At 56.6% G+C, this 27,695-nt stretch overlaps 1 protein-coding gene and 1 non-coding gene across 3 annotated transcripts; both read right to left on the reverse strand.

Moving 5' to 3' along the window:
- Positions 1-8,506: 8,506 nt before the first annotated feature.
- MLST8 (MTOR associated protein, LST8 homolog) lies at positions 8,507-27,572 on the reverse strand. Of its 2 annotated transcripts, XM_029058028.1 has the most exons (10): positions 27,494-27,572; positions 21,972-22,029; positions 19,875-20,006; positions 18,600-18,651; positions 17,762-17,924; positions 16,925-17,000; positions 13,761-13,913; positions 11,878-12,002; positions 10,796-10,959; positions 8,507-9,485 (listed from the first exon to the last, which is right to left on the reverse strand). In XM_029058028.1, the coding sequence occupies exons 2-10, from the start codon at positions 21,993-21,995 to the stop codon at positions 9,367-9,369; spliced, it is 1,008 nt and encodes a 335-aa protein (XP_028913861.1). In that variant the 5' UTR covers positions 21,996-22,029; positions 27,494-27,572; the 3' UTR covers positions 8,507-9,366. The 2 variants fall into 2 exon arrangements, with proteins under 2 accessions (XP_028913861.1, XP_028913862.1); XM_029058029.2 differs by lacking the exon at positions 21,972-22,029 and having other exon boundaries at positions 27,494-27,543.
- Positions 22,246-22,350, reverse strand: LOC114809279. The gene has a single exon (XR_003757067.1). It is a non-coding gene; the product is annotated as a U6 spliceosomal RNA (small nuclear RNA).
- Positions 27,573-27,695: the final 123 nt, after the last annotated feature.

Genomic DNA, 27,695 nt, shown 5'->3' on the forward strand with positions numbered 1-27,695 from the left:
GGGCTTGTATACAAACTGCTGAGTCTTTCCTCCCCACTTCCTTCCTCCCCTATCTCCCCTGTCCACTTCCCTTCCTCCTCCCTGTCCTGGTAAGTACTCACAGGCCGCTCTCCGGACAATACTTGAATTTGCCATAAACCTGTAATCGAATAATAACACTAATGATTGTGCCAAGCATTGTACTGAGTGCTGGGGTGCATACAGGCTAATCGGGTCAGACACAGTCCTAGTCTCACATGGGGCTTGCAGTCTAAGTAGGAGAAGGGCAGGCACTGAATCCCCTGCTTTATAGAAGAGGAAACTGTGAGTCTGTTGCTGGGCAGGGATGGTCTCTATCTGATGCCAAATTGTACATTCCAAGCGCTTAGTACAGTGCTCTGCGCATAGTAAGCGCTCAATAAATACAATTAAATGACTGACTGAATGAAATTGAGGCCCAGAAGGGTTAAGTGACTTGCCCGAGATCACACAGCAGGCACATGGCAGAGCTGGGACTTGAACCCAGGCCCTCTGACTCCTGGGTTTGGGCCCTTTCCACTAGGCCTCACCTTTATTCATCCATCAGGGGCATTTTCTGAGTGCAGAGTGCTGTATGGAGCACTTAGTAGAATACAGTGGAAAGAAGTCAAACGTTGCCTACCCACAAGGGGCTTCCAGCCTACTGGGAAGCCACAGACCTCACCCTCCAAGGAATCCAGCTATCAATCCGTACTTGGGGCTGTTTTGGTTTTTTTAAAATTTATTTTATTTGTTAAGTGCTTACGTGACTTAGTGGCAAGAGCCCGGGCTTGGGAGTCAGAGGTCGTGGACTGTAATCCCAGCTCCACCACTTGTCTGCTCTGTGACTTTGGCCAAGTCACTCCACTTCTCCATGCTTCAGTTACCTCATCTGTAAAATGGGGATTAAGACTGTGAGCTCCATATGGGACAATCTGATAATTTTGTACCTATCCCAGTGCTTAGAACGGTGCTCGGCACATAATAAGCGCTTAACAAATAGCAGCATTATTATCATTATTATTATTATTACTATGTGCCAAGCACTGGACTAAGCACTGGGGTGGATACAAGGCAACCAGGTTGGACACAGTTCATGTCCCACATGGATTTCACAGTCTTAATCCCCTTTTTATAAATGAGTTAAGTGAGACACAGAGACCTGCCCAAGGTTGCACACCAAACAAGTGGCGGAATTGGGATAAGAACCCAGGTCCTTCTGGCTCCCAGGCCCGTGCCCCATCCACTGGGCCACACTCCTCTTTCCCTCCACTCTTTTCCCGCTCCCAGAGACGGTCTTTGCCCCCTGGGGTCAGGGGGCTGGAGAGGCCACACTTCAGGGACAGGTCACTTCCCCGGTCACTCCCCCCACCCCCGTTACTCCTGACAGTGCCCCAGCCTCCCCTGCTTTTATCTGTTCTGTCGAAATCCCTCTGACCTGCAATCTCCTGTGTGGGTTTGTGAAGAGGTAGTGTCCCTTGCTGGGCGGATGGTGGTGGGGCCCAGGGCCACATCCTGGCTGTTCAGTCAACCAACAGTCTGTACTGAATGCTCCCGAGGGCCCGGCGGTTTACTGAGGGCCTGAGGGAGTGCGGCAGAAGCAAGATGAATATTGACTGCTTTCTAGGAGTTTGCCATCTATTGAGAGAGGTCACAGATCTACCCTCCCTTGTGGGTTTTTAATTTTTTTAGTGGTATTTGTTAACTGCTTACTACGTGCCAGGTACTGTACTAAGCACTGGGGTAGATACAGGCTTATCGGGTTGGACACAATCCAATGTCACACATGGGGCTCACAGTCTTAATCCCTGTTTTACAGTTGAAGGAGCCCCTTTCCCTCTGTTCCCCCCACTTCCCCTCCCCTCAGCACTGTGCTCATTTGTATATATTTTTATTTCCCTATTTATTTTGTTAATGAGGTGTACATCCCCTTGATTCTATTTATCGGGACTAAGTTGTCTTGTTTTTGTCCGTCTGTCTCCCCCGACTAGACTGTAAGCCTGTCAATGCGCAGGGATTGTGAGTATCTGTTGCCGAAATGTCCATTCCAAGCGCTTAGTACAGTGCTCTGCACATAGTAAGTGCTCAATAAATACTATTGAATGAATGAACAGACAAGTTGTGACTTGCCCAAAGTCACACAGCAGACAAATGGCAGCGCCAGTATTAGAACCCAGGTCCTCCTGACTCCCAGGTCCATCTCCCCCAGCGCTTTGAACAGTGCTCTGCACATAGTAAGCGCTTAACAAATACCAACATTATTATTAATATTAGGCCAGTAGATTTTCTCCATCAGAGGTCTATCCTGAGCACCCCCTGAGTGGCTGCCACTATACTGAGCGCTTGGGAGAGTGGAGAAGAAGCAGAACACGCATTTCCTGTCAGCTAATCCGAACTGCTTTCACGCTGATCCAAGCATTTATGCTCTCCCACCTTGCCTACTGCATTTGCCTCCTCGCTGACCTCCCCGCCTCCTGCCTCTCTCCACTCCAGTCCAAACTTTACGCTGCGGCCCGGATCATTTTCCTAAAAAAATTTTAGTTCACGTCTCCCTACTCCTCAAGAACCTCCAGTGGTTGTCCATCCACCTGGCATTGAACAGAAACTCCTTCCCCATGGCATTTAAAGCACTCAGCTCACCCTATTTAAATCTCCTATTTAATCTCCCATTAAAATAGCTGATTTCCTACTACAACCCAGCCCATGCTCTTCACTCCTCTAGCACCAGTTTACTCACCGTGCCCCGATCTCAATTATCTCACCGACTCCTCGTACACGTCCCGCCTCTGGCCTGGAACTCCCTCCCCCTCCATATCTGCTAGACCGACCCTCTCCCCACCTTCAAAGGCTCATTAAGGACACATCTCCTCCAAGAAGCCTTCTCCGATTAAGCCTTCTTCCCGGGCCCTCCGGCTCCCTCTCCCTTCTGAGTCATCTTTGCACTTAGATCTGTGACCTTTGGGAATTTGATATTTGCCCCACCCTCAACCCCACAGCGCTATGAACAGATACATTATAAATTACTTATTTATACTAATATGCCTCTCTCTCTAGACTGCAAGCTCATTTTGGGCAGGGGACACGTCTGCCAACTCTACTGTATTATACTCTGCCAAGCGCTTAGTACGGGGCTGTGCGTATAGTAAGCACTCAATAAATACCATTGATGATGGACCACAGGAGCCACGTGCGAACCACCGGACCCGGTGGCAGGGAGAGGTTGGCACCAGAGCTACGTGGGGGGCTGGAGCTGTGTCCGTGTCCCGGGCAGCGGACAGACCGGCCAGATGCCAGGCCGTCACCGTGGCGTCGCGGTGGACGGGAGAGGCCCTGGGCTCCGCAGAAGGCGGGAGGGAGACACGAAGGCCCTGGGTTGGGGGTGTTGACAGGAACTCTCGCTGCCTGGCCTGGGGATTGGGGGTGGGGGAGGGAGAAAGGGGTGGGGAGGGGGAAGGAAGAGGAGGAAGGGGGAGAAAGGGCCGTGAGGGGGCCCCCCGGCCAGGGCCCTGGGACGTCAGCGTCCCGTGACCGAGGTGTCGGGGTCCCAGGGGCCGGGCGGCGGGCCGGGCTTTGATGGACATCCCCGGGTTTGCCGCCAGCTGGGCCGCGCCGAAGCCCCACACAGACCTGACTTTGTCTGGTCGCGGGCGGTCACGGGCGGTGGCGGGAGCCGGGGGCTGCAGCATGGAGGGACGAGGCCCTGCCTCGGTCTGGCCGGTCCCCTCCCCGGTGAGTTCCGGCCCAGAGGGCTCCTCGTAGGGGGAGCAGGAGCCGGAGGGAGAGCTGGGGTGGCCCGGGGGGGGACCCTGAAGCTTTGGCGGGGAGACGCGCACACCCGTACACGGGGGCGGTTGCAGGGAGGGAGAAGGGGAACAACGTCCCTCCGTGGAGGTCCCGGGCTGGGGCCAGCGGCTCCCTGACCAGCCCTCTTGGCCTTCGCCAGAGCGGTCACCCTGAGGCCTCCCCGCCACGTGTCTGCCCGGACTGGGCCGCCCTGGGGTTGCTGCTGGGGCTGCTGCTGGCCGTGGCCGTGGCCGTGGCCGTGGGGATTCTCGGCTTCCCGCGTGGCGCCGCCCAGGTGAGGCCTGCTCCCGGGACGGGGTCCACGGGGGAAGGGGAAGGGGCTCATGGGGGTGAGGAGGGGACCCTTCTCCCTCTCTTTCCCCTGGAGTTTGGTCCACCTCCCCCTCTAGACTGTAGTAAGCTCCTCGAGGGCAGGGGTCGTGCCTACCAACTCGATCGTACTCTCCCAAGCAGGTCGTTCAGTGAGCTGCACACGGTAGAGTGCAAGCTTCTTGAAGGCAGGGATCATCTCTCTCAATTCTACCGTACTCTCCCGAGTGCTCAGTGCAACATTTGGCACCCGAACGATATGACCGATCGACTGATCGAAGGGCTGATTTCAGGATCGGCGTTGAACGGAGCCCTCGCTGTCCACCTGTCCTTGGAGTCGCCTCTCCCCCTCATCTTGGGATCTCAGTCTCCCTGTCCGGAGAATGGAGCCAAGCTGGGAACCCCGAGAGAGACCGTGGGGTCTAGTGGCCGGAGCACAGGGCTGGGAGTCGGGAGCTGACCTGCTGGGTGACTTCGGGCACTTCTTGACCTCTCTGGGCCTCAGTGTCCTCTTATTTAAAATGGGAGTGATAATATCAGCCTCTCCCTAATAATAATTATGGTATTTGTTAAGCACTTAGTATATGTCAAGCACTGCACTGAGCGATGGGGTGGACACAAGGAAATTGGGTGGGACCCAGTCCCTGTCCTCTGTGGGGCTCACGGGTTCAATACCCATTTTCCAGATCAGGTAACTGAGGCCTAGAAAAGGAGGCGACTTGGTCAAGGTCATACAGCAGACAAGTGGTGGGGCCCAGAGAGGCTGTGATGCCGTAGGGTGATCACTGATGCAAACCCATTTTGGGAAAATCAGGGAGCTGGCAAACCCAAAGTGGGGGTGGGCTACTGATGGCTCCTGTCCTTTGGCCCAACGCCTGAGGTGTTTCTGTACTGCTCCACCTGGCTTGACCCACTGCGCTTCAGTCATTCATTCAATGGTATTTTTTGAGTGCTTACTCTGTGCAAAGGACTGTACTAAGCACTTGGGAGACTGCCATACAACAACAGACACATTTGCAGCCCAGAGGAATCCCCATTTGCGGGGGGGCCTCCCGGACGCAGGGTGACTGTGCAGCCTGGTTTAAGTGGCTTCCCCTCTCTGTGCCCGGGTGGAGGGAACGGGCCCTCCCCGGGCCGCCGATCACCCCCGTCCAACGGTCCGTTGGTCCGTCCGCGTCCAGCCCGCGCTGCAGTCCGTGCGGCTGAAGCTTCCGAGCGGCCCCGGACCCCGCGTCAACCAGTCCGTGGCGGCAGACGAGGCCCAGGACACCGTGACCTACGTCCTGACCGCGCCGGCTCCACAGTCCGGCAACCGGACGGGCGGCTCCGTGACCACCGTGCTGTTCGATGGCAAGAATGTGAGACCACCCGAGCCCAGGGGGAAGGAAAGGGCAAGGGGCAGGGCCTGGGGGCGGTGGGAGGACCACACCTGGCTCTGCCCCCGGCCCACCCCCAGCCTCATGCTGGAGTCCCCATATCGGGGGCGGGGCAGGGCCAGGGGGCGGGAGGATCACACCTGGCTCTGCCCCTGGCCCATCCCCAGCACCTTTCGAGGGCCAGAACGACAGTCCGTGCCCCGGCCCACCCCCAGGCCCCATCGCCCCTCCCCTGGTACCTCGGGCAGGGGGAGGAGGGGTTCCCTCCCGGGGGCGCAGTGAGAAGGCCGGGTCCCGCTCTGCTGTGCCATGCCATTCCGTCGTGCCATCCTGGGCCATGCCGTGGGCAGGGCTTCGTGTGTTACCGCCTCGCCGGGCAGCCGGCCTGCTTCCTGCGTCTCCTGGAGTCCGGGGACCGCCAGGCCATGCAGCTGGTGCTCCAAGCCTCCCAGGCCCAACGGGTGAGATGACCGTCCCCCATCACACCCCCGATCCATCGATGGCACCTACCGACCGCTTTCTGGGTGCAGGACACTGGACTAAGCACGTGGGAGAATTCAGTAGAGTTGATAGAAGCGATCCCTGCCCGAGGTCGCCATCTCCGGACTCCCCACGAAGGAGCTAATCTAATAATGGCATCTGTTAAGCGCTTACTATGTGCAAAGCACTGTTCTAAGCGCCGGGAGGCACACAAGGTGATCGGATTGTCCCACGTGGGGCTCACAGTCTTCATCCCCATTTGACAGACGAGGGAACCGCGGCCCAGAGAAATGAAGCGACTTGCCCAAAGTCACACAGCTGACAGGTGGCGGAGCCGGGATTAGAACCCATGACCTCTGACTCCCAACCCCGGGCTCTTTCCACTGAGCCACGAGCTGCGCAGCCCAGTGGAAATAGTACCGGCCTGGGAGTAGGGGGCCCGGGTTCTAATTCTGGCTCTGCCACTTGAATCATCGACCGTACCTATTGAGTGCTTACTGTGTGCCTTGTGCTACTCATTCCACTCCAATCGTATTTGTTGAGCGCTTTCTTTGAGCAGAGCATTGTGCTAAACGTTAGGGAGAGTACAATATAGCAATAAACAGACAGACACATTCTCTGCCCCCAAGGAGTTGACAGTAGCAGTAAGCTCGTTGGGGGAGTAAGCGCTTGGGAGAGTACGATAGAACCAAGTCGCTAAACAGCTTCCCTGCCCACAGTGAGTTTGCAGCCTAGATGGGTGACGTTGGGCAGACTCACCCACTAGCATGGCATACTGGAAAAGGGCACAGGCCTGGGAGTCTTGCTGTGTGACCTTGGACAAGTCACTTCACTTCCTCTGAGCCTCACTTCCCTCCTCTGGAACATGGGGATTGAGACCGGGAGCCCCCATCTGGGACAGGGATGTGTCCCACCCGATTTGCTTGGAACCAGCCCAGCGCTTAGTACAGGGCCCGGCCCGTAGTAAGAAATAACATAATTTAGTATTACTGGGTGAGCTTGGGCAAGTCACTTTTCTGGGCTTCAGTTTCCTGATTGGTAGAGTGGGGCTGAATCCCCGTCCTTCCTCCCACTTGGGTCGTGAGCCCTATGTAGGACGACAGTTGGGGTCCGATGTGACCCCGCTAATGCCTCCCCCCGGGTTTAGCGCCTAACCAAGAGTGCAATCATCATCGAGGGCTCAGAAACCCCTCTGCCCGCCCTGAGGTGGGCCCGGTCCGAGGGTCCCCTTCCCCCTCCCGCAGGCCGGGCCCCGGAGGCCGGCTCCGGTTTCGGCCGCGGCCGGGAGAGACAAAGGACTGCCTGTGTCCGATCAGCGCCGAAGGCGGACCCTCGCGGGGCGGGGGCGGCTCGGTTTCGGCGGAACAGAGGGCCCCTGTCTTCTCCTCCGGCCGAGGCCCGTGGGGGCCGGCAACAGGTCCTCTGGGCCCTTGACCCCCTCCCACCGGGAGAGGCGAGGGTCACCGAGGCAGAGCAGGGCGACCCCTTCTCCACTCACCGGGGTCTTCATTTCCAGGAGGAGCCGTGGCGACATCTGGACAACGAGACCACATACCGCCGGGAGTTCCTGGGGGTCCTGGGGGGCCACGAGGTGGACCCGGCTCTGGCGGGGGACCCCGTCCGAAGCCTCTGCCAGCAGGCCCCCATTCACTGGGTCCGCAGGGTCGACGGTGAGTCACACACTCACACCCGCTCTCTCACCCTTGACCCCTGCCGACACATCAGGCTGTGGGCAAGGGAGAGATCGCAGGCTGCGGGTGAACAGGGGAGAGACATCAGGCTGTGAGCGAGTAAGGGAGAGACATCGGGCTGCAGGTGAACAGGGGAGGCATCAGGTTGCGGGTAAGTAAAGGACAGTAGGTTGTGGATGAACAAGGGAGACATCAGACTGTTGAACAGTGGGGAAATAAAAGCAAAACATAATAATGTTGGTACTTGTTAAGCGCTTATTATGTGCAGAGCACTGTTCTAAGCGCTGCGGTAGATACAGGGTAATCAGGTTGTCCCCTGTGAGGCTCATAGTCTTCATCCCCATTTTACAGACGAGGTAGCTGAGGCACAGGGAAGTGAAGCGACTTGCCCACACGCAGCTGACAGGTGGCAGATCCGCGATTCAAACCCATGACCTCTGACTCCCAAGCCCGGGCTCTTTTCACTGAGCCACGCTGCTTCTTAAACATCTACTCCCCAGGACCAGGTGTCCTGCTAGTGTGACCCCGACGCTTGCCCTGGGGTCTTGGGCTTCGCACGGCGGGGCCCAGTAGCCCAGGGGCCGGGCACAGAGTCCCAGAAGGCCCAGGAAGAAGCCCCCGGAGTCGTTCTAACCCCTCGGTCTGTCGCAGGCCCCGGGAAGCAGAGGGTAATCTACCTCTGCATCGACATCTGCTTCCCCAACAACATCTGCGTGTCCGTCTGCTTCTACTATCTCCCGGATTAGCGCCCGCCGGCCACGGTCCGGCGCTCACCGCCTGTGGCCGCCCCCCGGCCCCCACAACCTCAGACCACGGGACCCCCGGCGGGGAGAAAAGAGGAGCCACACGTGGGAGGGATGGTTTACTTACGACACGGACGGCGTCCGGCTGGGTTAGAGTAGGAAGAGCCGCCCCGCGACCCTCCCGTCGGTCCGGGGGGGGGGGGGGGGGGCTCCCCAGCCCGGGCCTGAAATAAAGCGATTCCCCAACGGCGACAGCCGGGGCCCCTCCTCTGTTCTTCGCGCCGTCTGCTCCCCTCTTCCCCCCCAAAAAGCGAGGGCCCGAGGGAAGAGGAGGGGCGGCCCCCTGCCCGTTTCCCCCTCTGTCCTCCGATGGTGACACCCTCCTCCCCCGGCAGCTTTCCCACCCCTCAACTTCCTCTGGCTGCTGGTCTCTTGTCAGAGAGGAGGTGGGATCCTGGGAGCGTGGACACAGCGGGTTTTTGTAACGGCCCCCGCTCAGGGAGCACTGGGTCAGGGTTCCGACCCAGCTGGTGGCGGGAGCCCTCTGACCCACCCTGGCCGGCAGCACCCTCCGTCTCCGGTCCACGCAGCAGAAGAGATGAGCCTGGAGCGGTGGAGCCCCGGCCTGCGGAGGGCCGGCCGGACGGGCGGCCGGACGAACCAGCCACCCACCCCCTCCCCGTAGAGCCGGCTGTGCTTCCCGGCCCGTGGCGGGGACAGGACCGAGTGGGTGGCACCCACGCACACGTGACCATACCCAGCCACGTGTCTAGAGGGTCACGTCCGTGCCCCGTACCCGCGGCTGTAAGGGGCTTCTTCCAGAGAAAGCTGACCACAATCTTTCCAAGACCGTCCTGGGTCCCGCTGCCGGGTGCGGGGTGAGCGACGGCGGGGAGGGAAGCGGACACGCCCGCCCCTCTGCCCACCGGGGCGGCCGGGGTCTGGGGCGTCCCCGTCGGCCAGCCGCTACCCCAGCACGCTGTCGTTAAACGCCAGGCACACGACGGCCTTCTGGTGGCCGCTGTACTCCCGCTTGATCTCCCCGGTCTCCACGCACCACAGCCGGGCCAGGTTGTCGGAGGACGCTGGGGACACAGCAGACAGGTCACTGCGCCGCCCCCACTTCCTCTACCCCCAGCCGCTGTCCGCTCGGACGCCCGCCTCCCTCTCTCACCCACCCGGTCCACCCCATCCGGATGCCCACCTCCTCCCTCCCCGATCCAGTCTGCCCAGATTCCCACCTCTCTCCGTCAACCATCTGATCTGCCCTGTCCAGATGCCCACTTCCTCCCTCACCTATCCAGCCCGCCCGGTCCGGACGCCCGCCCCTTCCTTCCTCAATCCAGTTCCCCTCCTCCCTCCCCCGTCTGGTCCACCCCATCCAGATGCCCTCCTCCTTCCTCCCCGGTCCCATCTGCCCCATTCAGAGGCCCACCTTCTCCCTCCCTCCCCAGTCTGGTCCACCTCTTTCGCCCCACATCCGGTCTGCTTCATCCAGGTGCTCTCCTTCTCCCTCCCGAAGCTGGGGCGCCCCATCCAGATAACAGTAATAACGATGATGGTATTCGTTAAGGGCTTACTATGTGCCAAGCACTGTTCTAAGCGCTGGGATAGATAGAAGGTAATCAGATTGTCCCACGAGGGGCTCACGGTCTTAATCCCCGTTTTCCAGATGAGGTCACTGAGGCACAGAGAAGTGAAGTGACTTGCTCAAGGTCACGCGGCAGACAAGTGTGGCGCTGGGCTTAGAAGCAGGGTCCTCTGACTCTCAAGCCCACGCTCTTGCCACTAGGCCTTACCCACCTCCTCCCTCCCCCATCCGGCCCGCCCCATCCATTCCCCACAGCCCCTCCATCCCACCCCTCCGCAGTCCCCCACGCCTCGAGTCCCGTCCTTCCCTGGTTCATCCCAGCTGGAGCCCGACCCCCCCCGCCACCGGTGACAGCTACAGTGGGATCGGTCTAAGGACAGATCGGGGCAGGGTGGGGGTTAAGGGGAGACTCGGTGGAGTCGGTATCAGAAGGGCTCAGAGCTGGGGAGATGGCGGGGCCGCTCCCCAAAGAGGGGCAGCGCGGCCGAGTCAGGGCACCCCTGTCCTCATCCCGGCTCTACCGCTTCCCTGCTAGGTGACCCTGGGTAAATCACTTCACTTCTCTAGGCCTCAGTTCCCTCGGCACCGTGCCCGGCACATAGTAAGTGCTCAGCAGAACCTGTTACGATTACGTGCCGAGCCCTGGGGAAGATGCAATAGATGCAAATCGGCCTGTCTCCCGCCTACTACTGTCCTTCACGGGACTCCCAATCTAAAGGGTATCGATTCCCCATTCTACAGATGGGGAAACTGAGGTCCACGGAGATCGGTGCTCGTCGCATGGTGCCGAGGGGAGGGTCTCACCGGTGACAATGTACTGAGAGTCGCCGGAGAAGGCGCAGCCCCACATCCAGCCGCGCGACGTCTCTCCCGGGTTGCTGCTCTTGATGCTCAGCTCCGTCATCAGGGAGAAGTTGGACGTCCTCCAGATCTTGCAGGTCTGGTCGGCCGAGCAGGTGGCCAGGAGCCTGGGGACGCCACGGGGCCGTCGGCACGCGGAAGGCCGAGCCGGGCCGGCCGGCCTCCACCCGCCCACGCGCAGACCTCCCGCTCTCACCACGTCACCGCCCCGACAGTCCGATTCCCAACAGCCTTTGTGCTTCTCTGGCTCCCCTCTCCCAGCGGAAGGCACCCCAATCGACCCTTCGGGGGCTGCTCTGGGGGAGCTTGCGGGTCCTTGCCCAATTCCCCTCCCCAGGGGTCCCGGGACACACGTCCTGGCAGACTCTATCCCTCGGGACCATCTGACTGGGAGCTCGGGACGGGTCTGTCCCATCCAGCATTGCCTGGGTGCAGCCCCCAAGAGCCAGGGACTCCCTCCAGGACAGCGCCGGCTAGGAGACGGGAGGCTATTGGGGGGGCGGTTCACCTCCGGGGGTTCTACAAGCCAGGGGAGACTTGGCTTCAGCTGCAACTGTATTGAGGAGGGAGAGGCCGCTGGAAGGGATGGGGTCAGGGGGTCCCCTGGGGGAAGGACAGTAACAGCAGTGGGTCCTCCCACACTCCTCTCCTGAGTACCTTCTATCGGCCTCGTCCTCATCCTACAAAGGGCATCCTCCCTCTCCCGTCGGTCTCCCCTTCCCTGCCCCCGGGCCCACGCCCTCCGACCACCTGACTCCCGCAGCCCTGGAGGGATGGACACCCCGACCCACAGCCTCCGAGCCGCCTCCGAGCCGGGGGAGAGCGCCCGGATAAGAGGACGGGTGAGCCGCGACTCGGGCCCGGGATCTGCCCACGGGCCCCCGCCGGCCGCATCTCGGTCCCCCAGACCCCTACCGTGCTCCCGGGGGGCTGGGGCTAAGTACGGAGGCCTGCCTGGTGGAGGGCTGGGGGAGATGCCTGAGGGTCCGGGGGCGGGGGAAGGGGGCGCAGGCCGAGTCCCTCACGTGGAGTCAGGGCTGAACTTGCACTGCAGGGCGTAGCGGTTGTGGGCCGGGATCTTCGTTTTGGGGATCAGCTGGGTCACCTCCTCCCCGATGCCCCCGGTCAGGTTCCACACGTAGCAGTTGCCCTGAGAAGCCAAACGGGGGTGACCTGTCAATCAATCAGTCAATCCATCGGTGGCAAGGACCGAGCACCTGCTGTGGGCGGACCACCGCGTTGAGAGCTTGAAGAGCGTCAGCGGACGCGATCCCTGTCCTTAAGAAGCTTACAGACTAGAGGAGGAGACGGAAAAAAATCACATGGAAACAGCGGGAGCAGGAGGAGGAGAGAGGAGCAAGGACAGAGCAAGAGAAAACTAGCACAAACGTTTCAGGATGGAAATAAATAAAATACATAAATATCTGCAGATTCAGAAATGCTGAGAACAGGGATGAAATGATGATAATGGTATTATTATATTATAATAATTAGATTATTATTATCATTTGCTAAGCGCTTACTTTGTGTCAAGCACTGTTCTACACACTGGGGTAGATACAAGCGAATCAGGTTGGACACAGTCCCTATCCCACATGGGGCTCACGGTCTTCTTCTCCATTTTACAGACGAGGTAACCGAGGCCCAGAGAAGTGAAGTGACTTGACCAAGTTCACACGGCAGACGTGTGGCGGAGCCGGGATTAAAATCCAGGTCCTTCTGTCGCTCAGGCCCGTGATCGATCCCCTAAACCAGGGGTTAGCTATTGGACTGAGGTGCCTGGGAACGAATCGGGGATAGCTTCCTGGAGGAGGAGGGCTTTCAGGAGGTTTTGAAGGTGGAGAGGGTTGTGATCTGGAGGGGCTTGGTGGGGGTGTTGGAGGCCCTCTAAGTCAGCCCCTTCCTTCGCGCAGGGCCGGGCCGGCCTGGCCCGGCCCCACCTATCCCGTTCCCCGGGCCTCTGGTTCTGGGCCTCTAGGCTCGATGCCTCCTGGGTCTGGCTGGACCTGGGTCAGGTGCCCAAGCTTCTGAACATTCTCCACTGCGGGGACGAAAAGGACCTGAAGGAAGTGCCCACTATAGCTTGTGGCCACAGCAGAAGCCAAAGGCTGCCTGGTCTCTGGGTGTCTTGAACGGGCCAGACCTCGGCCCTTCCCCGGGAGCCGGGCCCTGCTTCGGGCAGGGACTGGAAACGGCCTTTTGACTAATTTAGGACTAGTTTTTGGAGATGGGGAAGGGCAGGGACCAGTCATCTAGGCAGCCCCCAGCTAGATGTGTGGCTGCAAGGAATCCAGGTAGAGGGAGGCAGGTAAGGGACCCGCTGGAGAGAGCCTGGGGCCGGGATTCGGGAGATGGGGGTTCCAGGCCCAGCTCCATAGCTGGCTCGCTGTTTTACCTTGGGCAAGTCACTTGACCTCTCTGGGCCCCAGTTGCCTGCCCTATACAATGGAGACCAGATTTTGCTGTCCCTCTCTCTCAGACTGTGAGCCCTGGGTGGCGCAGAGACTGGGTCCAATTGGATTCACTTGTATCTGCCCCAGCACAGTGCTGGCACCCAGTAGGTACTGAATCAATACCGTCAAGACTGCTTCTGTTGGGAGAGAGACCGTAAGCTCGTTGTGGACAGGGAATATGTCTGTTTACTGTCGTATTGTTCTTGCCCAAGCACTTAGTTCGGTGCTCTGCACATAGTAAGCTCTCAAGAAATATGACTGAGTAAATTAAAAGGGAACGACCGGGTTCTCCCATCCACCCACCACCCCATCCACCTGCCCCTCGTCCACGTGCCCATCTGCCTTCGTGCCAACCAGTCTGCCCGCCCGCCCTTCAGCCCTCCCTCCCGCTGGCCCCCGGTGCCGCCCTCGCTCGCTCCCTCCCTCCCCGCGGCGGCCCCAGCGCCGGCCCCTACCGAGCTGTTGACGGCCGCCATGTAGCTGGCGTCGGGGTCGATGTGGACGGCGTTGATGCAGACCTCTGGCTCGGGGATCAGCTGCTCGTTGTGGTCGGTCTTGAGGTCCCAGATGTGGACGGCCCCGCTCTGGTCCCCCACGATCAGCTCGGCCTGCAGTGGGAAGGGGCGGTGCGGGGTCGGGCCCACCCACTGGGCTCGCCAACCCCTACCGTGCACCGCCCCACAGCCTGGAACCCCGATCGCCTCAGCTCGGCTTCGGTGGCCCTTTGAACCCCGGGCGGGAAGGGGACCCTCGAGACTGGAGGCTCCTTGTGAGCAGGGAACTCGGTTGTACTGTACTCTCTCGAGCGCTGAGTACCCACCAAGGGCACGGCAGATACCTTCGACTGATTAATCGCTTGTGTGCAGATTAACTTGCTGGCCACTAAACGAAATGAGCTTCGAGCGTGGCTCGTTGGAAAGAGCCTAGGCTTGGGAGTCAGAGGTCGTGGGTTCTAAACCCGGCTCCACTGCTTGCCAGCTGTGTGACTTTGGGCAAGTCACTTCACTTCTCTGTGCCTCAGTTACCTCATCTGGAAAATGGGGATTAAAACTGTGAGCCCCACGTGGGCAACCTGATCACCTTGTATCCCCCAGCGCTTAGAACAGTGCTCTGCACATAGTAAGCGCTTAACAAATACCAACATTTTTTTGGAAGTGGAGGACGGCCGGAACAGCGCCACCTAGCGCCCACTCCGGAGAGGGCCCCACGGCGCCACCTAGTGTCCACTACCGAAAGTGCCTCACGGTGCCACATTCATTCATTCATTCATTCATTCATTCATTCATTCATTCGTCTTTATAACAATAATAATAATAATTACGTTGGTATTTAAGCGCTTACTATGTGCAGAGCACTGTTCTAAGCGCCGGGGTAGATACAGGGTCATCAGGTCATCCCACGTGAGGCTCACAGTTAATCCCCATTTTACAGATGAGGTCACCGAGGCACCGAGAAGTGAAGTGACTCGCCCACAGTCACCCAGCTGACAAGTGGCAGAGCTGGGATTCGAACCCAGGACCTCTGACTCCCAAGACCGGGCTCTTTCCACTGAGCCACGCTGTAATGATGGTATTTGTTAAGCGCTTACTCATAATAATAATAACGACGGTGGTATTTGTTAAGTGCTTACTATGTGCAAAGCACTGTTCTAAGCGCTGGGGAAGATACAAGGTGATCAGGTTGTTCCCTGTGGGGTTCACAGTTTTTAATCCCCATTTTACAGATGAGGGAACTGAGGCACAAAGAAGTGAAGTGACTTGCCCAAAGCCACACAGCTGGCAAGCGGCGGAGCCGGGATTAGAACCCACGACCTCTGTCTCCCAAGCCCAGGCTCTTCCCCCAAGCCACGCTGCTTCTCTATGTGCCAAGCACTGTCCTAAGCGCTGAGGTAGATACAAGGTAATGAGGTTGTCCCACGTAGGGCTCACAGTCTTCATCCCCATTTTACAGACGAGGGAACTGAGGCCCAGAGAAGTGAAGTGACTTGCCCAAGGTCACGCAGTTGTTAAGTGGTGGAGCCGGGATTAGAAACCGTGACCTCTGACTCCCAAGCCCGGGATCTTTCCACTAGGCGCGCTTACTCTGGGCGGAGCACGGGACTAAGCGCTTGGAATGGACAATTCGGCAACAGATAGAGACAATCCCTGCCCAGTGACGGGCTCACGGTCTAAACGGCCCTCGCCTCTCCAGGGCCCGGCCTCACTCCTGCTGTCCAGTTTAGAGCTGGACCCCACCGCTCAGAGCCAGCTGTCCATGGCAGTTGCGGTCACTCACTCCCCGAAGGCCGCCGCCGCGGGTCCCCCCGGTGCCCCTCGCCGGCTGAGAACCGGCTCTCCAGGGAGGGAGAGTCCCCCAAGGCTCGGTTCTGGGTCTCCTATTCTCCATCTGCACCCGCTCCCTTGGAGAATGGCTCCCAAATCTACACCGCCAGCCCCAACCTCTCACCTCTGCAGTCTCAAATCTCCTCCTGCCTTCAGGACACTGCTACCTGGATGTCCCGCTGACACCACCGATTCCTAGCCCGTTGCTGGATAGGGATTGTCTATCTGTTGCCGAATTGGACTTTCCAAGGGCTTGGTACAGTGCTCTGCACAGAGCAAGCGCTCAATAAATACAATTGAATGAACGAATGGATGTCCCGCTGACACCTCAAATTTACATCTTCACAGCAGCACACCCTATCTTTCTACTCAAACCCCATCCTCCTCCAGACTTTCCCATTATTGCAGACGGAACCACCATCCTCCGTCTCACAAGCCCGTAACCTTGGCATTATCCTCGACTCCTCTCTCTCATTCAACCCACATATTCAATCTGTCACCCGATCTTGTCGGTTTCAGCCTGCACGACATCGCTAAAATCTTCCCGTTCCTCTCCACTGAAACTGATACCATGTTGATCCAAGCAATTATCCCATCCCAACTTGGACAACTGCATCAGCTTCGTTGCTGACCTCCCTGCCTCCTGCCTCTTCCCACTTCAGTCCAAACTTCACTCTGCTGCCCGTTCATTTTTCTAAAACAAAGTTCAGTTCATGTTTCCCCACCCAAGAACCTCCAGTGGTTGCCCATCCATCTCCGCATCAAACTCCTTACCGTGGGTTTTAAAGCAATCACTGTGCCCCCTCCTATTAAAATAGGGTTATTCTACTAAAACCCAGCACTTTCACTTGGCTCCTCTAAATCCAACTTACTCCCTGTATCTCGATCTTGTCAATCTTGTTGCCTATTCCTTGGCCAGGTCCCGCCTCTGGCCCGGAACTCCCTCCCTCTTCATATGCAACAGATGATCGCTCTGCCCACCTTCAAAGCCTTATTTAAATCATATCTCCTCCAAGAGGCCTTCCCCGACTTAGCCCTCATTTCCTCTTCTCCCATTCCCTTCTGCGTCCCCCTCACATTTGTATTTATCCCCTTTATTCACCCCACCCTTAGCCCCAAAGCGCTTACGCTCCAATCTGACTTATTTTAATGTCACTCTCCCCCTCCAGACTGTAAGCTCCTCGTGGGTAGAGAACGTGTCCACCGTCTCTGTTGCATTATACTCTCCCAAGTGCTCAGAACAGTACCCTGCACCCAGAGAACGCTCAATAAATACAATTGATTGATTGGGTGGGTACCTGGTTGGGGTGCAGGCAGACACAGTTGATGGGGGCATTCACCTGGAAGATCCGCTGACACTGTAGGTTGCGAGACCTGCAAGGAACCTGAGGTTGGTGCTGGACCCTGGGGGGCCGAAGGGGAGGCCGCGCTGCCCTGTGCGCCCTGGGTTTAGGACTCGGTTCTTGCCTTGGTCAGGAGCCAGAGCTGGTGGTCTCACGAGGTCTGTTTTGTCCCCCATAGAGAGGAGTGTGGGGATCTCTGAGGAGTCGAGCCCAGAGACCCAGAATCTGGAGACCCAGAGCTCAGGGCGCAGAGACCCAGAGACGGAAGGCCTAGGGCTGAGAAGCCCAGGGAAAGGGGTGGGTGGAGCAGGTCTGGACAGAGGAAGGGTCTGGCTTAGAGGGTCTCCAAATCCTCCCCAGACCACAGCCCTCTCCACCTTCAAAGTCTCCTGAAATCCCACCACTGCCAGGAAGCCTGTGACGGGGCAAATCCTTGAACCTCTCTAGGCTCCGTCTTCCCCCTGTCCCCCCCCCCCGCCCCCCCCTCACAGAGCGAGTCCTGGGAGAAGAAGGGGCCAAGTCCAGTGGGCTTCTCCTGGGATAGGCCCAGCATTCGGCACAGTGTCCCGTCTTCTCCCTGATGCTACTGATACCTGTTTACTTGTTTTAATATCTGTTTCCTCCCTTCTAGACTGTGAGTCCGTTGTGGGCTGGGATAGTCTCCATTTGTTGCTGAATTATACTTCCCAAGTACCTAGTACAGTGCTCTGCACACAGGAAGCACTCAATAGATGACTGAATGAACGCCGGCAGCCGGAGAGAGTGTGGACAGCGGCAGGAGGCGGGAGCTACCTGAGGTCCCAGATCCTGGCCATGCAGTCCTCCCCGCCCGTGTACATCCAGCGGCCGTCCTCGTGGAAGCCCACCGACGACACGTTCTTGCTGACGCCGTCGTAGTTGATGACGGGGTTGGGGTTGTTGGAGTTCAGGTCGTACATGCGGATGTGCTGGTAGCCTGGGGGAGGCCAAGCGGGACACGGGACATCCGGTCCTCACCGGTCCCCGCCTCGGCTCCCTCCCCAACCGGGGCAAGGGGAGAACCCGGCGGCAGCGGGCGGGGGGGACTCCCCAACCGGGAGTACGCCGGGAAGGCTGTGATGACCGCTGCCAGCGCCGTGACACCGATGAAGGGGGTCCCAGAGGGGCGGGTGGGGATGGGCTGGGGCTGAAGAGGTAGGGGAGTGGCCCAAACATACACTCGCCCTGCTCCAACCGAGCTGCCCCTGACACTATGGAGCTGGCACGGATGCCACCCTGGTCCTCCTCCCCCAAGGGCTTGCAGGAGGGGAGGGGCGGCCCGGGCAGGAGAGGCTGGGGCTTGGCAGGTCCCGGGCTCAGCAACGCCGGCACCGAGCCGGGCTGGCTCTCCCAAGGGGCTGTGGCCCACCATTCGATTTGACAATAATTCTGGGATGGTCTGTGGGGGACCCAGTGAGGCGAAGGTCTGGGGGACGGGTTTAGGCAGATGGTCTGAGTGGGCGTCCAGGTGAAGGGGAAGGGAAGGAGAAGGTGGTCCGTGGGAGGGCGAATGAGGAGAGAGTCTGTGGGAGGGTGCAGCGGGGAGGGTCTAAGGGGAGGGGAACAGGGAGGAAGGGGAACAGGGAGACGAGCACGGAGGCGGCGTGGGTACCTGCGGCGGCGACCATGCTGCGATCCGGAGTGATTTCCAGGGCGTTGACTTGCTGAGCACTGCGTTAAGGTTGGCGAGCATAGGGTCGCCAGGCTCACGGGATTGTTGGCAGTGGCAGCAGCGGTTTTCTGGGGGCCTGGCGATGAGCCCAATGGCGCCGAGGCGGAAGCTGCCCAGCCTCTCCGGGCCTCTCGGGAACTAACTAGAACTCTCTGGGCCTCTCTGGAACAATCCGAAGGACTCCTGAACTCTCGGGGGTGAGGGGGGTTGTGTGTCTTGGAAGTTCTCTGGAGCAATCTGGGGCTCTCCAAGGCTCTTGGGGGCTCTCTGGAACTACCCGGAACAATTCAGAACGTTCCGGACCTCTCCGGAACAACTTAAGGCTCCCCGGGGCCTGAAAGCTGGCAGGGCTGTCCTCGGGGAGGGTGGGGCAGCCTCAGAGGAGCTCAGCACTCAGAATGACAGGGGGCTGGGGTCAGGGGCTGCACCGGCCCCCTGGGGAGACCAGCGGGTCATTCTTCAGGGGGCCGCCCCCTGACCCCCACGTGACAGACAGTCTGCTGTATCTCCTCTGCCGTCCTGAGCCCTTCTGTAGCGGAGAACATGGAGATCTGCAGGGATCCCCTGCGGGACCGAGGACGGTCCCTCAGGCCGGGGACTGGTCAGTCCAAACGGGGGAGGTCGAGGCGGCTCCCGGAAGGCTAAGGGAAGACTTGCTTGTTGTTGCCAAGGCTCTCAACTCCCTTCACGTCTGACAGACCAGTAAGCTCCCTTTCTTCCAAGTTCTCCTAAAAAAAAAAAAAAAAAAAAAAATCCCATCTCCTCCAGGAAGCCTTCCCTTTCTAACCTCTCCTCTCCCAACCTATTCGCCCTCCCTTCTGCATCGTCTTAGCAGTTGGGTCTGTACCTCCTAAATGCTTTGATAGTTACCGACCCCTCACCTAAGAACTTACGAACAGATCGCTACACTGTGCTGCTTCCTCATCTGTAATTTATTTCGATATCTGCCTCCCCACTCTAGATGGAAGCTTCTTGAAGGCGAGGATCTTGGCTATCAACTGTACTGAATCACGCTCTTCCGAGAGCTCAGCACAGAGCTCTGCACACAGTAGGGGCTCGATCAATTGTATCGAGAGGTTGACTGGAGGATGGATCGGGGCCAAGCCCCCCCCCACCCTTTCCTGGCACTGTGTCTGGCGTCGCGGACCCCCTCGAGCCCTCTCCCAGGGGTCCCTGCGTGAGCAGCCGTTGGGGAGGGTCCCACTGGAAGGATACGGAGTCTTGGTGCTGCACGGTCCGCGTGCAGATGCCGCTGTGGGCCTGCCAGAACCGGACGGTGTGGTCATAGCCGGCCGTGGCCAGGATGACCGGGTCGCTGCCCACCGTGCCCTGAGAGGCGTTCATGACCTAGAGGTGAGAGCGAGGAGAGGCTGGTGTGGGTACCTGTGGCTGGGCCGGTCCTGGGCACACGGTCCCGGGAACGCCCCCGCCCATGGTCCCCAAAGCCCGCAGTGTGGCTTGAGGCCCAGTCTCTGCGCTAGGTGACCGGCTGTCCGGAGCTACACTTTAGTGTATGGGACCGCCAGGGAGGGGTGTGCAGGGGCTCAGGGACCCCTCTGAGTTGTGATGGACTTTGGCAAAATGGCAGTCTTGACATCATCACGTTGCACCACGAATCTGACGGAACACATGCGTTGACACGTGTCTCCTAGTCCGGCAACGGGAAAGGCTGTCTGAGGCCATCTTACTCGAGGCCGTGAAGTCCCCCATGCCATCCGTGGGCTAAGCCCCAGGCTGACCCTTCAGGGGCACAAGGTCTCTAGGTCAGCCTCCTCGCTGACCTCCCTGCCTCCAGCTCCACACTTCACCCTGCTGCCCCATCACTTTTTTAATGGTACTTGTTAATGGTATTTGCTATGTGTCAAGCACTGTTCTAGGTGCTGAGGTAGATACAAGGTAATCAGGTTGGACACGGTCCTTGTCCCACGTGGGCTCACAATCTTAACCCCCATTTTACAGAAGAGGCAACTGAGGCATAGAGAAGTGAAGTGACTCGCCCCAGGTCAAACAACAGGCTAGTGGAAGAGCCAGGATTAGAATCCGGGTCTTCTCCTCCTAAACCCGGGCTCTTTCCACTAGGCCATGCTGCTTCCCTACAAAATTTTCTAAAAAATTGTTCTGCGCACACCTCCCCACTCCTCAAGAACCTCCGGTGCTAGCGTCAAATCGAAACTCCTTATCATTGGCTTTAAGGAACTTAATCTGCTCTCTTCCTCCAACCTTACCTCACTGATATTCTACCACAATCCAGCCCGCACACTCTGCTCCTCTATCGCCAACCTTCTCAATGTATCTCGATCTCGGCTCACGTCCTGCCTCCGGCCTGGCACTCTCTCCCCATCTACGAAGCCCTGCTAAAATCAGATCTCCTCCTCTCTGATCAACCTCTCATTTCCCCATCCTATCTGCCCTTCCCTCGGCATCATTCTTGGGACTGTACCTGCTAAGTGCTTGGCTATTCACCCAACCTCCCAGCCCCACAGCACTTATGCCCACAGTCTTTTACTCTGCTGCTTCCCCTACCTATAATTTATTTCTGTGTCTCTCCCAGTAGACAGTAAGCTTCCTGATGGCAGTGATCGTTTCTGTGTACTCTATTTTACCCTCCCAAGCCCTCGGTACAGCACTCTGGACACAGTGAATACATTGCGATACACAGATTACGGCCGAAGACTGGACATTCTGGAAAAAATATATCCATAGAGTCCCTACGAATCGGAAACGACTCGACGACATAGGTGATATAATGTGTTAAGCGCTTTCTACGTGCCAAGCGCTGCAGTAGATACGGAGTAATCGGGTCCCATATGGGGTTCACAGTCTAAGTACGAGGGAGACCGGGTATTGAATCCCCATTCTGCCGATGAAGGGACTGAGGCCCAGAGAAGTGAAGTGACTTGCTCAAAGCCCGCGCAGCAGGTAAGTGGCAGAGCTGGGGGATTAGAACCCAGGTCCTCGGCCTCAGTGTTCAGTAAATACCACAGATTGATTGACTGAGTGACAGAAGGGGGGTGGGTATCAGTGGGTGAGTTTGGGATCACAGAGCAGGCTGACAAACAATGAACTCCTGGGCATTCCCAGCTTGCAGCTCTGCTCAGAGCATCGTGGCAGGGCTGGGAGGGGCCCTCAGGAGGAGGATGGACGACAGCAGGAATCCCCAACAGCTGCCGGGCGCAGAGCTGACACTGGAAACCCCAAAGCTGGGAGGGTAGAGCGAGCGTTTTATGGACACAGAAAACAACGCAGCGTGGCCTAGCGGAAAGAGCCCGGGCCTGGGAGTCACAGGACCTGGGTTCTAATCCCACCACTTACCTGCTCTGTGACCATGGGCCTCATTCCACTTCACTTCTCTGGTCCTCCGTTATCTCATCTGTAAAATGGGAATTAAGACCGTGAGCCCCATGTGGGACATGAACTGTGTCCAACCTCATTAGCCTTTATAATAATAATATTGATTCATTCATTCAATAGTATTTATTGAGCGCTTACTATGTGCAGAGCACTGTACTAAGCGCTTGGAATGTACAAATCGGTAACAGATAGAGACGGTCCCGGCCCTTTGACGGATTTACAGTCTAATTGGGGAAAAAATATGGAATGCTTCACGTATTTGCGTGTCATCCTTGCACGGGGGCCATGCTAATCTTCTCTGTATCGTTCCAATTTTAGTATATGTGCTGCCGAATGGTATCTGTAAAGCGCCTACTCTGTGCCAAGCACTGTCCTAAGCGCTGGGGGAGATGCAAGGTAATCAGGTTGCCCCACGTGGGGGTCAAGGTCTTAATCCCCATTTTACAGAAGAGGACACTGAGGCACAGAGAAGTTAAGTCACTTGCCCGAAGTCACAGGGCCCAGAAGTGGCCGAGCCGGGATTAGAACCCATGACTTCCGACTCCCAAGGTCGTGCTCTTTCCACTAAGCCACGCTGCTGTATCTACCCCAGTGCTTAGTATAGTGCCTGGCACACAGTAAATGCTTAATAAAGCAGTATGGCCTACTGGATAGAGCACGGGCCTGGGAGTCACAAGAATCTGGGTTCTAATCCTGGCTCCGCCACTTGGCTGCTGGGTGACCTTGGGCAAGTCACTTCACTTCCTCTGTGCCTCAGTTACCTCATCTGTATAATGGGGAATAAGACTGAGATCCCCATGTGGCTTAGTGGAAAGAGCCCGGCCTCGAGAGACAGAGGTCGTGGGTTCTAATCCAGACTCCGCCACTTGTCTGCTGTGTGACCTTGGGCAAGTCACTTAACTTCTCTGGGCCTCAGTTACCTCATCTGTAAAATGGGGATTAAGACTGTGAGCCCCACGTGGGACAGCCTGATTCCCCTGTGTCTACCCCAGCGCTTAGAACAGTGCTCGGCACATAGTAAGCGCTTAACAAATACCAACATTATTATTATTATTAAATATGGGGATTAAAAAATGTGAGCCCCATGTGGGACAATCTGATTACCCTGTACCCACTCCAGCGCTTAGAACAGTGCTCTGCTCATAGTAAGCGCTTAACAAATTCCATAATTAATTAATGTGGGACATGGATTGTGTTCAACCTGATTAGCTTCTATCTACCCCACAGCTTGGTACAGTGCCTGGCACACAATAAGTGCTTCCCGAATACCACAATTATTATTGAACACCACAATCATCATCATCACCCAAATCTCAGCCAAGGCTGGGACTCAGTCCCCGAGGCCAGGTCCGCATGGTGCCCCGCTACGCAAAAAGGAGTTTCAAAAAGGTCGTGAGGTAAGAAGCAAAACGGAAGACAGCGCCAGGCGCTGCAAATGCTCCCCCAGTTAGACTGTGAGCCCGTCACTGGGCAGGGATTGTCTCTATCTGTTGCCGAATTGTCCATTCCGAGCGCTTAGTCCAGTGCTCTGCACATAGTAAGCGCTCAATAAATACTACTGAATGAATGAAATGCTTTTAACGACATTCCAAGGGCCAGTCGTGCACGTCTGCACGATGTGGCTGGGATGGAGGGTCCTGCACTGGCCTCTCCAGCCACAAGATGGATCGCTCCATCAGCGTTATTTCCTGAGCACTTACTTCGTGCAGAACTCCGGACCACGAGCTTGGAGAATACAAAAGGGTTAGCGGAAATGATCCCTGCCTCCGAGGAGTTTACAAACTGATATAGGAGACAGACGCTAAAATTAATTACAGATTGGGGAAGCGTCCGGGTGTAAAGATACATACACAAATATACATCAATGCTCTAGGGCAGAGGGTGGAGGTGAACGTCAAAGGACTTCCAGAGTGTAGACCTAAGAGCACAGGCAACCCAGAGGGAGAAGGAAGAGGAAGAACACACACCCACATCACAGATTGTAGTGAGGTTGTAAGGGTACAACTGACAGGATTTGGGGACAGACTGAACATGTGGGTTGAATGTTTGAGTGAAGTGACTGAGAAGTGAGTCCAGGATAATGCCAAGGTAATGGCCTTTCTAATAATAATAATAATAATATTGGTATTTGTTAAGCGCTTACTGTGTGCCGAGCACTGTTCTAAGAGCTGGGGTAGATACAGGGTCATCAGGTTGTCCCATGTGAAGCTCACAGTCTTAATCCCCATTTTACAGATGAGGGAACGGAGGCAGCGAGAAGTGAAGTGACCTGCCCAAAGTCACACGGCTGACAGGTGGCAAAGCCGGGATTAGAATCCATGACCTCTGATTCCTTAACCTGGGCTCTTTCCACTGAGCCCCGCTGCTTTCTGAGACAGGGAGGACAGTGGTGCTGTCTACAGTGATGTGAAAGTCACGGTGGGGACACTGGGTGAGAGGATGAGTTTTATTTTGGACAAGTTACGTTTGAGTTTATTACTATTTATTTTTATCTGTAGTATTCGTTAAGCACTTACTATGTGCAGAGCACCGTTCTAAGAGCTGGTGTAGATACAGGGTAATCAGATTGTCCCTCGTGAGGCTCACAGTCTTCACCCCCATTTTACAGATGAGGTAACTGTCACACAGCTGACAAGTGGCAGAGCTGGGATTCGAACCCATGACCTCTGACTCCCAAGCCTGGGCTCTTTCCACTGAGCCACGCTGCTTCCGAGTTGTCAGTGGGACATCCAGGTAGCGATGTCCTGAAGGCAGGAGAAGCAGCTTGGCTGGGTGGCTAGAGCCCGGGCCTGGGAGTAAGAAGGATCTAATAATAATAATAATGTTGGTATTTGTTAAGCGCTTACTATGTGCAGAGCACTGTTCTAAGCGCTGGGGTAAACACAGGGGAATCAGGTTGTCCCACGTGGGGCTCACAGTCTTAATCCCCATTTTACAGATGAGGGAACTGAGGCACAGAGAAGTTAAGTGACTTGCCCACAGTCACACAGCTGACAAGTGGCAGAGCTGGGATTCGAACTCATGAGCCCTGACTCCACTGCGCCACGCTGCTTCTCATCCCTGCTCCACCACTTGTCTGCTGTGTGACCTTGGGCAAGTTGCTTCACTTCTCTGTGCTTCAGCTACCTCATCTATAAAATGGGAACGAAGACTGTGAGCCCTATACAGAACAGGGATTGTGTCCAACCCGATTTGCTTGTATCCACCCTGATGCTAGTAAAGTGCCTGGCACATACTAAGCACGTAATAAATAGCATAATAATTATTATTGCGTTAATTGGGTTGGATGCAGTTCCTGCAGTGCTTACAGTCTTAATCCCCATTTTAGAGATGAGGTAACTGAGGTCTCACAGTGGACAAGTGGTAGAGCCATGCTGTTCCCCTATCCCAGCGCTTAGTACAGTGCCTGGCAAAAAGGAAGTGCTTAACAAATTACCCTAAGAAAGCCTTATTAACATCACTTCTCCAAGAGGCTTTCCTCAACTATATCCTCATTTCCCCTAATCACTCTCCCTTCTGTGTAGGCCCTTTTACTTGGATTCGTACCCTTTATTTGCTCTCCGCTAAGCCCCAAAGCAATTATGTACATATCTGTAATTTATTTTGTCTCCCCCTCTACACTTTAAGCTCCTTATGAGCAAAGAACTGTTTCTCCTTGATGTGCTCCCTTCATTCACCGCCTCCCAAGCCCCACAGCGCTTAGGTACACACCTGTAATTTTATTTATATTAATGTCTGCCTCCCTCTCTAGGCAGTAAGCTCGTGGTGGATGGGGAATGTGTGTGTTATATTATTTTATGTACTCTCCCGAGTGCTTAGGACAGTGCTCTGCATACAGTAATAATGTTGGTATTTGTTAAGCGCTTACTATGTGCAGAGCACTGTTCTAAGCACTGGGGTATACAAGGTAATCAGGTTGTCCCACGTGGGGCTCACGGTCTTAATCCCCATTTTACAGATGAGGTAACTGAGGCACAGAGAAGTGAAGTGACTTGCCCACAGTCACACAGCTGACAAGTGGCAGAGCCGGGTTTCGAACCCATGACCATAATAACAATAACTGGCATATAATAATAATGACGATAATTGACATATTTGTTAAGCGCTGGGGTAGATTCATGATAATCTGGTCCTTCATGGGGCCCACAGTCTATGGAGGGAGAAGAGGGACTGAATCCCCATTTTGCAGATGAGGGAACTGAGGCACAAAGAAGTTAAGTAACTTCATTCATTCATATTTGAGTGCTTACTATGTGCAAGGCAGTGTACTAAGCGGCACTTGGGAGAGTACAACAGTAAAGAGACCCAATGCTCTGCTCACAATGAGCTTTGAGTCTAGAGGGGGAGACAGACATGCAATAAATGAATTACAGATATTCATTCAATCATATTTATTGACAGCTTACTGAGTGCAACACACTATACTAAGCACTTGGGAGAGTACATTATGACAATATACAGTGACATTCCCTGCCCACAACGAGCTCATAGTCTAGAGGGGGAGACAGGCGTTATCATAGATAATAGAGGAATGAATAAAGAAATGACAGATAGGTACCTAAGTGCCGTGGGGCTGGGGGCGCGGTGAATGAAGGGAGCAGGTCAGGGCGACGCAGAAGGGAGTGGCCGAGGAGGAGAGCTTAGGCAGGGAAGGCTTCTCGGAGGAGATGGGCCTTCGATAAGTAGCAGGATAGTGTAGTTGATAGGGCACTGGCCTGGGAATCAGAAGATCATGGGTTCTTATCCTGGCTCCACCACTTGTCTGCTTCCCCCGATTAGACTGCTTCCCCTGTCAAAGGGCAGGGACTGTCTCTGTTACTGATTTGTACATTCCAAGCGCTTAGTCCAGTACTCTGCACATAGTAAGCGCTCAATAAATACTATTGAATGAATGAATGCTGTGTAACCTTGGGCAAATAATAATAATAATAATAATAAGGTTGGTATTTGTTAAGCGCTTACTATGTGCAGAGCACTGTTCTAAGCGCTGGGGTAGATACAGGGTAATCAGGTCCCACGTGGGCCAACCTGATGACCCTGTATCACCCCCAGCGCTTAGAACAGTGCTTTGCACACAATAAGTGCTTAACAAACGCCATTATTATTATTATTAAAATGGGGATGGAGACTGTGAGCCTCACATGGGATACCAACATTATTATTACTGGGGACCAACCGGGAGGCGTTATTCCAGCTTTCCCCTGCAGGGGGCAGTCAGCCAAGAGGCTGCTGCAGGGAGAACTGCGCGTGCGCAGTGCCGAGAATAAACGGGAGGGGGTCAACAAGGCGCATGCGCGGCTGCCCCTAGGCCCGGGAAAGGGGCGTCGGGGGCGCCGCCGCTGAGGCGATTCCGCCCCGGTCTCCGTCCAGTCCTCGGCCGATTCCCCACCACAGACCCTCCCTCCGCGGCTGCTTCCCCAGCCTCCCGAGCTCGGGGAGGGACCGGACGCCGGTGTGTGTGTATGGGGGGGAGGGGGCCGTACCTCGCTGCTCCGCTCCCGCGCCGCCGGGGCTCAGTCCGGAAGGGCGAGGCGGAACGAATCGATAGACGGGCGGGGCCGGGGGGGACGCGCAGGGGGAGAAGCCGAGCGCAGACTCATCGATCGGAGCCGGCGCCTGCGCAGTCAAGCCGGGGGGGGCGAGACCAAGTCGGGGGCGGGGGGGGGGAGGCTCTGGGCGAGACCA

The sequence above is a fragment of the Ornithorhynchus anatinus genome, chromosome 2, assembly GCF_004115215.2.
Source record: "Ornithorhynchus anatinus isolate Pmale09 chromosome 2, mOrnAna1.pri.v4, whole genome shotgun sequence".
NCBI lineage: Eukaryota > Metazoa > Chordata > Mammalia > Monotremata > Ornithorhynchidae > Ornithorhynchus > Ornithorhynchus anatinus.